Source organism: Plasmopara halstedii, assembly GCF_900000015.1.
Source record: "Plasmopara halstedii genome assembly, contig: Scaffold_614, whole genome shotgun sequence".
Classification (NCBI taxonomy): domain Eukaryota; phylum Oomycota; class Peronosporomycetes; order Peronosporales; family Peronosporaceae; genus Plasmopara; species Plasmopara halstedii.
The window spans coordinates 314,532-325,039 of NW_020187532.1; the positions used below are offsets into that span (position 1 = coordinate 314,532).

General features: G+C 47.5%; 1 protein-coding gene across 1 annotated transcript; it reads left to right on the forward strand.

The window, feature by feature from the left end:
- Positions 1-502: 502 nt before the first annotated feature.
- PHALS_12098 (hypothetical protein F443_08121) lies at positions 503-3,023 on the forward strand (the record flags this gene model as incomplete). The annotated part of the gene is made up of 2 exons (XM_024727574.1): positions 503-2,920; positions 2,985-3,023. The coding sequence occupies 2 exons, from the start codon at positions 503-505 to the stop codon at positions 3,021-3,023; spliced, it is 2,457 nt and encodes an 818-aa protein (XP_024578138.1).
- Positions 3,024-10,508: the final 7,485 nt, after the last annotated feature.

Below are 10,508 nucleotides of genomic sequence, written 5' to 3' on the forward strand. Positions count from 1 at the left end.
CTGCTTGAGTTCCTCCATCTCCATGGCACACGTCTTCAATGTAACGGTGAATGGCTACACTCGGTAATTTTACCATCTCGTATTTTTAGTGTTTAAAACACATCTCGCGAATACTCCGGAGTATTTTATATTTGTATCACCTTTTGCAATAAATTTGTGAAAAACAAAATTGTAATTTTCTGTTTGCAAAGGTGCTTTTTTCGTATTACTATTACTTTCTGAGAGTACCCATATTATCTAATAGTATTTTTTTCCCTAGCGCCTCTTTGTAAAAAAACTACTGATTTCTTTACAAATATTGAGTATCACATGTACAGTATAATTCATCGATGGTATTCCATGTAGATGTCGCAGCTCGGGAATGTCAAAGCCGGGTGTTCAGGTTGCACGAAGGTCTAGTGCCTTTCATAAGAAGGACAATTTTACCGGTAAATTTTGGGAGAGGATCTCCCTCGACTCCACTTCCAAAACGCGTGCGCCAGGAACGAGACCATCACTCTGCATGGGGAGAACTTTTAAGGGAAAAGCGACTAAAACAGCGCAGCAAAAGCGTCGTAAGAAATCTGGACTGGGTGCAGGTGGCAGTAGTCCAGCGCTTTCGGCCACTTCGTCTACAGGAAGTGCATCTACGCCTGGTCATCGCGATTGCGAACAATGTGGCAATAGTTTGTTGTTGGAGGGCATAGCTAAGTCTTGGCCTGTAAGTAAGAGAAATATGGTTTCTACAAATTGTCAGATCTGCGAGTTTGTCGCTTTTCGACGTTCCCAACGACCTTGCGTAGAGTGTACACATCCTGGTTGCGATCATTTTTGTGAGTGGTGTGGGAAGGGATTTCATGCTAAGTGTGCCAAGCTGCATAACGAAGATGTGAGCAGTCCAAACGGTTTTTGTTGTCATAAATGCGAAGCTGAGCAGAGTGATGATCACACGACTGACGAGGAAGAGACCAAGCGAAAGGGAATTGACGACGATGTGGGCTCTCGCTGCGGCAGCTGTCGACTGCCTTTTTCAATGGCTGGCAAGGACGTCGACGACCAAAAGATTACAACTGGGTTTAAAGTAAACCAAGCTGTCTTGGTGGACAATGACGAAGTGCTGTACAACGCACTTATTACTGAGGTGGATACCTGCGGAGAGCGCATTAAGATTCATTTTACGCGGTGGAGCAAATCGTTTGATGATTGGTATGCAATGGATGACGAGCACATTAACGAGAGTCTTGCGTGTGATTGCTGTAACCAATGGTTCCATATTGGCTGCTTACCGCCTATAAAAAGCTCAGGACGATGGAAAGACTCAACGTACGTGTGTCCACGATGTATTGACGACGCGCGAGCATTCCACAATGGTAATCGATGTGTTACGAAAGCCAAATCGGCGTTTGTCTCACTCAGTAATTCAAACGCCAAGGTTTCAAAGAAACATTTATCCCCGCAAGAGAGAGATATTACATCAGTGGGCATCGAAGCAAATGAAGACATTGAAGAGGACGTCAAGACGGCTAATCATTTGCGAAAAAGAAGGAAATTGTCGGAAGGTGCTGGATGCTCCGTGAAGGACTTACACAGCGATAGCATGAGCATTACAATTGTTTCTGATACTGAAGATCCTCTCCATGATTCGAAGCGAGAGAAACTGTCTCCGTCAAAGATCTTTACAGAGATATTCGAGAGGAATAATGAGAACAAAGGGAAGCAGACCACAACTCCTTCTGTAGCTTCGAATGCTATCGCACGTGAAAATATTATGGCACTGATGCATGCATCCCCAGAACACACAATTAAAGTGGCAACCGAGGCGCATAGCTCCCCTTCAAAGTCTGTATCGGCTAAAATTGGTGCTGGTAACGTTTCTGCCATGGGCGACGACAATAATGATAAGAAGAAGACGGTAAAAAACGAGTCGGGTGCCCATTATTTGAATCGCTATTCATCGTGCAACACTGTCATGTCGTTACTTAACAGTCCGCCAGCAGATGGAACTCCAGAGAAAGATTTTAAACCATCATTGTTGTCTTTGCCAATGCTCAACCCAACTGGAAGTCAAACCTCACCCACGTCGTCGTCAACGCCGTCATTAGCAACTTCCAACTTTCAGGTTTTCGTGAAAATGGAGCACAAAAATGGACAATCTCCATTGTGTTCTTCCTCTGTGCTGGATCTTAGCTCCGTACAGGCGATGAAAAAGGAGGTATCAATTGCTTTAACAAAACCAACAAAGACGCGAATGAGCCGAAAGACAAAGCAGTCACAGGGTGGTGCCACGAGTTGCCGTGGTCTCAGCGCATTCGACATACTGCGTGAAGTAGCTTCGCAAGAGATCGACGAGGGTGGTTCTATAGTCAAGTTCAAGGGCGAAAAGCGTCATTCAGTAAGTCGTGCAAGTGCCGCTGGTGTACACAAGCGTGCAAGAATGGATGAATTAGTTAACACATCCAACGCTGTAGCATTACCTGGATGTTCTGTGGCTGCTGGTGGACTCTCCCATCACTCTGCTACTGTGGAAACGAGCCCGTTACAACAAACCCGCGATCGAATACAAATGAACTCTTTTGTGGATTTGCATTTTAGCATCCGTAAAGAGATGTACCTCCGCTTTTGTCGATTAGAAGAAGAAGGGATGCTAACGCGGGACTCGGCACATGTACTGCGCTCGCTAATATATCCAACGTCGGAGCGCTTTCAAGACCTCAAGTTTGTTTACCTGGTAAATAAAGACCTGTCGTCTGTTCAGCTAACAAAACGCTTGCTGGAGGCGGTTCCGTATCCTCCCACTGTGGCAAAACCTATCGCTGCATCAGTATCTCTTGCTGCTTCTAGTATTCAATCCCCTCTTGGTTGCAAAAGCCTTGGTCTTCCCGTATCGATGGGAATGTTCTCTGCTGGTCTAAGCGATTCGTCTCCTCCAGAGGCGTCGCGCGTAAGTTTGCTACGTTCATCTTCCGGCGGTGCTGCTATACGAATACCAAGCAATTCGCGACCAGATGATTCCTCACGACTTGCGTCTGGACGCACTTGCATAGTACAGTCTCCGCGTTCTAGTACCTGCCCTACCGTAGCGCCTATGACTTCATCAAAGCGGCCTGAAATGTTGCTCATGGAGCAAATAATGCCAAATCATCATCCCGTTTCGAGCCAGCCACAGCCGCTACAACAGCAGCAGCAACAGTTATTGAATTCGAGGTAATGACATGTCAAATTGTAGTTAAGTAAGATTGTAGAATAAAATCTAAGATTACAGACGAGCCAATTGCTGACAGTCGCATGTAGGAGTCAGATATTAGATACACGTTTTTACCACCGAAATCAGTCAGAAAATGCTGACGAATATAGAGCCGTTTAAAGGAACTCTCCGTGAACATTCGCATATGTCCAGTCTGATTAGTGGCATTAAATTAGCTCCTAAGTTTTTGCTGTGCAATTAGTATTATTTCTAGTGCTATAATAATCATTCACTATCTCAGTTGCTATTTACGAAGCGGTCAAGACTAATCTGCTTAATATTGTATTTTGCAGAATTAAGGAGCTGTATGGTGCATGGTACATTAGATCCATAATTTCTTTTCGATAGTTTATAAAACTGGTGTAACGCACTTATAAGTTTAATTCGCAAAGATTACCGCGAAGCTGTAGGAGCAGGTATGAATAGATTCTCTCCCAGTGGAGCATTGGCGAGCCACGCTCGCAGAGGAGGCTGAGAGAGGGAATGAGCGATTACGTGCCGCATCTACAAAAGAGACATTGTCGTGATATTGCGAGTACCAGGCGTACAGCATTCGATTTAAAATATTGTCCAACCGTCAGAGGAGAAGTAGTTAGAGGAGGATATTAGGGATTAAGGGTTCTGACTGTCCGAATGGCGGCGAACTTGACCTTCCTTACTGAGGATCTATGTACAAATGTGACTAGCACCAAACCATTTTGCGTATTTTGATGAAGTAATAGTTGTCGTATTGAATGCTATGTATATGTTGGGTCGACTAAATTTCGGCAGCTAGAAGTCCCATGAACAATACAAGATCATTGTTAATTCTCTACGAAATGTCGTAGGCGATGAATCTCAGCCGGTTATCAGAAACGTTGGTTGCTGCAGAATTACACAGATTTTTTTGTTAAGTGTTACCTCCTTTCCCCGATTAAGGGACATGGAGGGTCGGGCCTCACGCAAGATCAGCAGATGAACTCCTCGTGGGGAAACGCTGAATATCATAACGCAAATCATAACTTCTCGAAAAAAACTGAGCATTATACCTCGTTGAGGTTAAGCGCATTTTGAGCACGTCCTTAGTAGTGAGTCTCACTCTGAAAGCTACCAAGTCATTATAATGGTAATATCAACGCCCCGGCCTTGACAAGCTGTAGAAATCTGTCTTCTTTGGAGCGTCGTTCGATTTTGTATGTAATGGGAATGTAGTTGATGTAATTTAATGATTTCGAATACAATCCTAGCGTCCTGCGTCCGGGACTCGGAAAAATAATCTTTTGATCATATTTGCAAGCTCTGAAGACTTTACCTCGTGAAAAGTGATAGGGCTTATCCCTAATTTGGAGACAGAATCTTGTCCTGCCGGAGCGACATGATCCATACATTGTTTTATTGTTTGAACATTGGGTGTTATGCTCTTTACCCCATTTGAAATTGCGGCAAGTCATGGGCTTATCTTTTCCAGAAAGCAACAGTTTTTGGTGCGGGCAAGAAGCTACGCGGTTTTTAGAGCAGGACATGGATAAACCGAATTATTTAGAGGAGATTGCTTAGATCCTGAACACAGCTCGAAAGACACAAATGGTTATGAGCCGAGTTCTTATATACGAGACAAATAGCAGCGACCGTAAGTCGCGATTTCTTTTACGAGGCAATGAAACCGTTCCATAGCTGGGACGTTCCTAAGCTGAGATGTTTTTGTGGAGCGTTGGAAATCGACTGTATTCCGAGGTCTCCAAGGTTTAATCCAGGAGATACAACTGTAATAGGTGCCGCAATCTCAGTAGCAAATATTTGCAGTTATCGGCGCATGAGAAGAGCAGGGAAGTCAGGCTAGGCTCGAATAGTACAATTTGCCATGATATCGCAAGTCAGCAATATCGGGTGACGCCCCACCTTGCAAGAAAACAAGTTTCACAGCTTTGTAGCGAGAAGTACTATTTCTTGTAAACGTAGTGTCGATGTGTTCCGTTAATGTATATCATCGATTCAATTTACGGGCACTTCTAGCGCACCGAGTGCAAGATGTGGAAAATCTACATCAAAACTATCGGAATCTACAGATACTTCTGATGGACAAGTGCGAGAGACCATCACATCTGTTATGCCAGAATTAATAATGCATAATGAGTTTGACCTAGCTCTTGGATCCAAAATTGATGCTTAGGACAATGGCTCTTCCCGATTATATTGTAACGGGGTTTCACGTGCCCTATTATGAAGGGTGTTGGTTACACGAAATGGTGACATCACGCAATAGCGTGTGTTGGACAATCACACAATGGTGTGGCAACACTTAAACAAGAAGTCAGCTCGTGGCTGGACAGCCAGTAGTTATACATTTAAATTGGTTTTGCTATATAGATAGAAACACCTATAGATTTAGGTATAGGGGGCTTTGCTGCAAATTAAACAAATAATTACAGCTTACATGTTTTAACATAAGAGTTAATTGGGTCAAGGTTGAAATTACTCTTCTTGGACCAACTTGATTGCGATCCGCTACACTCGTATTGGTTCTAAGTGTAAAATGAAGTCACCAACTTAACCAAGCTTCCGCTAATCGAAATACCACGGCAGCCCCGCTGCACTCGGTAGCACTTGTCGTCAATTTATGTTACGACTGGCCTTCTGTGAGGATGGAGCAGCTCTCTTATTTGCCCCAAGACTTCCAAGACGGGCTTAAAAAGCTGATGACTCTGCTTGGCTCTGAGGGCGTGCAAAACCTCGCTCCAGAAGGACATGAGGCAATCAGCGCGCGCCTAGAGGCTTTTTTAAATTATGATAATACTCTGCTTTAGCACCTCAAGCTGAAGATGACCGCATCGAATGCGTCCATGACACCACTGTCGACGACGGATAAATTCTCCCGATCCCAGCCGCTCATGATGATAGTAAAGACCTTAGAGGGCAAGGATGAAGAAAATCTTCTGCTCTGGGTGAGAAAGGTGGAGAAGGCATGGCGTCCACCATGCTTCCATACCGAGCAACAGCGCGTGGCGCTAGCTATCTCCAAGCTTGGTGGTCGAGCGCGAGAATGGACACTGATGTGCGGCACTTCGGTTTAAGCGGCGTATCCCTCCTGGATGTAACTGAAGCTGCAGCAATCACAAGTGTTCACGCCGCCTTACCAGCCATATCGCGTGCGATATGGCGTTTCCATGCCGCCCGACAGGGCACGAAGGAATCGAGGGACTTAGACAAAGTTGCGTACTCTCACTGCCGGCATGACAGCCGATCCTCGTACCGAAGCGGTCACAGTGACCGTCTTTGTGGTGGTATTCCGCATCGGCATGGCCAGGATAGAAGTCTTCCGAGTGCACCCAAAAAAAGGCATCGGATGCCAAATTTAATTTTGATTCGGCACGACTTGGTTGGAATGCACACCCTTGCGGCTCGTCGGGCGGGCCTGTGCAAATAGATCTTAGTTATGCTGAGAAAGAGGAGGCAAAGCTTCGGGCCCCCGCGCAGCATTCGAACACCAGATTATGTATTGTCTGTGGAGACGCATGTCACCTCCGGACCCATTGTTTCCTGCGCATGGCGCATCAAGGTTCATCGCACCGATGTCTCGCTTCTCACCAGTCTTCTGGTTCCTCGCTGGTAAACAGCAAACCCAATAGGTGCGCGACGCCCTACTCGGGAAGAACTGAGTTCTGTTGAGCCTCACAGAGGTAGAGGGCAGCAGGACCCAGCCACGAAGATCCCCGTGCTCTCGAACATGGAGCGGGTATGGCCGGGCTTGCTGCTCATGGAAGTGACCGTATAGGGCTTTGAGAACACATGAAAGATCCTGGTCGATTCTGGGGCGTCAGGCGATAATGCTCGACGCTCCACGATGGAAAGAAGTCAGCTGTATGATGAGGCGCTGAAGGTGCGGTTGAGTGACATCGTCAATGTTTACTTAGCGACGGGTCATGTGTCACAGTGTCTAGGGTCCCTGTGGACCTCGGTGTCAAGTTTCTTGACTTTGATAGCGTGGAACGCTGCTTAGGCTTAGACTTGGATTTAAGGTATGGCCTCATCATGACTGGAACACTAGGAGCCATGAACCGACTGGAGTTCGAAGACCTTGAGTGCTACGCGCACGTCTTATGGTGGAGCTTTGCTGAGTCATGGACCAACGTCTGCTAGGAGGCAAAAATGCTCTTTACGCGGGCACTGTACCGATACGGCTAACGTGCTGAAAATCGGAGTATCCGAGTCGCTAAACACATAAGGTGTATTGGACTCGCGGGCTGAACGTGTAGTGGCACGTAGCACACTGAGCGCTGCTCAAGTATCGGAGCAGCCGCTGCATGCCACGCGTGGCATGGTTGGCCAAGGAACGGAGCATCGAGAGCGAGGCCCCAGTGATGCACATGGAGTGACACATAATGCACTGATCACTGCTCATGTTTTAGAGCAATCGCTGCATACCACAGAGGCATGGTCGGACGGAGACCAATGCATGTTGGGCAAGTCTCTCTCGATGCGTGTAGAGTGGCACTTTATCCACTGGACGACCACTGCGGAGCTAGCGGTTCTTCTCGGATATTGTTAATAACATCAGGGATCCAGTGGAGCAGGAGGTAGGGCTGATATTGAACGACACTGAGTGCTTGTCCAAAGTGGTCTCGCTGAGACGTTCAACCTCTGTGATGAGGTGATAGCGACGGCGTATGCTAGCTGCAAGACGCCGTCGGCTCTGACCAAGGGTTTGCCTACCGTAGATGAAAGCGCACAGCTATAAACCCTCGTCAGCGGTATGACGGGGAAGGAAATCGGCGACGTCGTCCTCAAGGCTATATATGAGGTGGATGCTCTTCTTGATCTGGACGAGATGTCTTCCGAAGAGTTCGGCGGTGCCTTGAAGGCAGGCGACTTATCATTATACGTCCAGAAAAAAAGATCAACGCGTCTTCGCATCTGGGCGAAGCTGTCCTGGAAGACATTAAAAGGGAGCTGAGTGCACGAAGTGGATCTTTGATCCAGAAGAATCACTCGGATCTGTACTAGCCTTTGGTGAAGGAATATCAAGATGTCGTCTCCAAAATCCGCCGTCGGTCTAACCTCCGGCCCGAGGTTTGCGTCATGAGATCGACCTGGTTCCGCGAACCAACTACTGCGCGACACGCCAATGGCTCCTGCTCAAGGAGTAGTGTGACGTCATTGACGGCATCTTCCGTGCATATCACGACGCCGAAATGGTCTGTGAGAGCAAATCTTCCCATTGACACCTACGTTTTGTGTTTGGAAACCGAACAGCAAGTAACGTATCGCTCACGCTTACAACAAGCTAAATGCTACCACCATTCTGGCACAAACGCCAATTCCAGAGCAATATGGTTGGCTGTACAAAGTACAGCGCACTCGACTTGGTCGATGGTTATTATCAATTACTCATGAAAGCGAGTGATATTCCGCTGACAGCGGTGAGTACACTGAGCGGGATGCTCTGGGAGTGGCTAGTGATGCCCGAAGTGCAGTCAATGCACCAGCAACGTTTGATTGCTTTATGACGCAGTTGTTCAGGTCCATCGGGCGTATGCACAGACATACTTTGACAACATCTTCGCCCACAGTCGTGCGGGGCACGGGAGGACAGATATGGAAAACCACATCGTTCATTCAAGAGCGGTGCTCGAGTGCATGTGCACGAAGAAGCTGTATGCTAATACCAATAAGTGCATCTTTGACACCGAAATATTTCCTTTTTTGGGTGCTTCATTGGGAAACGTGGCCTTCGAGTGGATCTCGCTAAGGTCAAAGCCACTGTGAGCTGGCCGGATCTAAGGAATCAAAAGGACTTGCGCAAGTGGCTTGGCCTCGCCAACTACTGCGAGAAGTATGCAAAAATGGAACGGCCATCGACGAATCTCTTTAAGAAGGATGCGGAATGTTGATGGGACATCGAGCATCGGAAGGCTTTGATGGGGTGAAAGACGGCCTCTTTCATCCGCCAATACTGGCGCTGCCAGACCCCGATCGTTCATTTAGTGTCGTCTGTGACGCCTTGGACTTCGCAAATCGTTGTGCACTGCTGCAAGCAGACGCCGAGGGTCGAGATCGGGTGATCGCACTCAAATCTCGCCAGCTCAGGCTGTGAAGAAAAATTACTCAGTCCACGACAAGGAATTACTTGAGATGAAGCATACACTTGCCAAGTTCAGAATGCGCCTGCTCGGCTCCCAGCCGTTTGTGATCTAAATAAATCATGCGACACTACGCACTGCGACTCAGTCTCACCTCTCGCAGAGAATGACCAGGAAGCTCTCCTTCTTCGCCAAATATATCTTCCAGGCGAACCAGGAAAGCAGAATGCTTTAGCTGATGCGTTGTCACGCAGACCAGATTATGAGCTTTCTTATGTCAAGACGGTGACGTCGTCCGTGACGGATTTCTCCCACGCCGCTCACGCGGGAGAAGTTATGTGCGTAGCGCTGCTACAGGCTTTCGGGAACATGGAGTTTCAAAACTCGAACAAGAATTTGTCGTCGCATCTGCGTACACGGCCGCACCGATACTCTTTAAACAATGGATTGCTGTAGCGCCGATTTGACGGATACGCCACGAATTGTGGTTCCTCACGATGTGGATTTGAATCACCGTATCATCTACGAGGTCAAGGACACCCCACTTTGTAGTCATCTCGGGTCGTGATAAGACGTACCGCTTTGTGAGTTGCCACTACTGGTGGTCCAAGCTGTACAAATAGACAAGCACATATGTGCGCACATGTGAGACATGTCAAAGAGTGAACCCTCTCGAAATGCAGCAGCGCCGCTGGCCTGTTTGCCGGTACCCTCTGGGTGTTGGCAGTCCAAAAGTTTAGACTTTGTGTTTGACCTGTTAAAGGACTCGGCGGGCAACACGGTCGTTGTGGTCTTCGTCGATCGTTTGATCAAGATGACTCATCTTGCAGCGATGCCGGACACCATTTACGGTGTCGGTACAGCGACGCTGCTTGAAAATAGCGTCTTTTGACAACATGGAATCCCGGAGTCAACTATTTCTGACAAGGACCCAAGATTCACTGGAAAGTTTTGTTGACAATCTTCAAGGTGCTGGACATCAAGCTGACTATGTCAACAGCGGACCATCAGCAGACCGATGGTCAACCTGAGCGCGCAAATCGCGTCGTCGAGGACGCCCTTCGCAGCGTCTGCGCTAAGACGCCGAGGCGCTGGAGCGCCGTGCAGCCACTTGAAGAGTTTGCTCTGAACAATGCAGTGCATTTGTCTACAGGCTACACGCCGTTCTACGTGAACGGGTTCGTTCATTATTGCGTTCCGATAAAACTGCCATCCCATGGTTCAGGGCT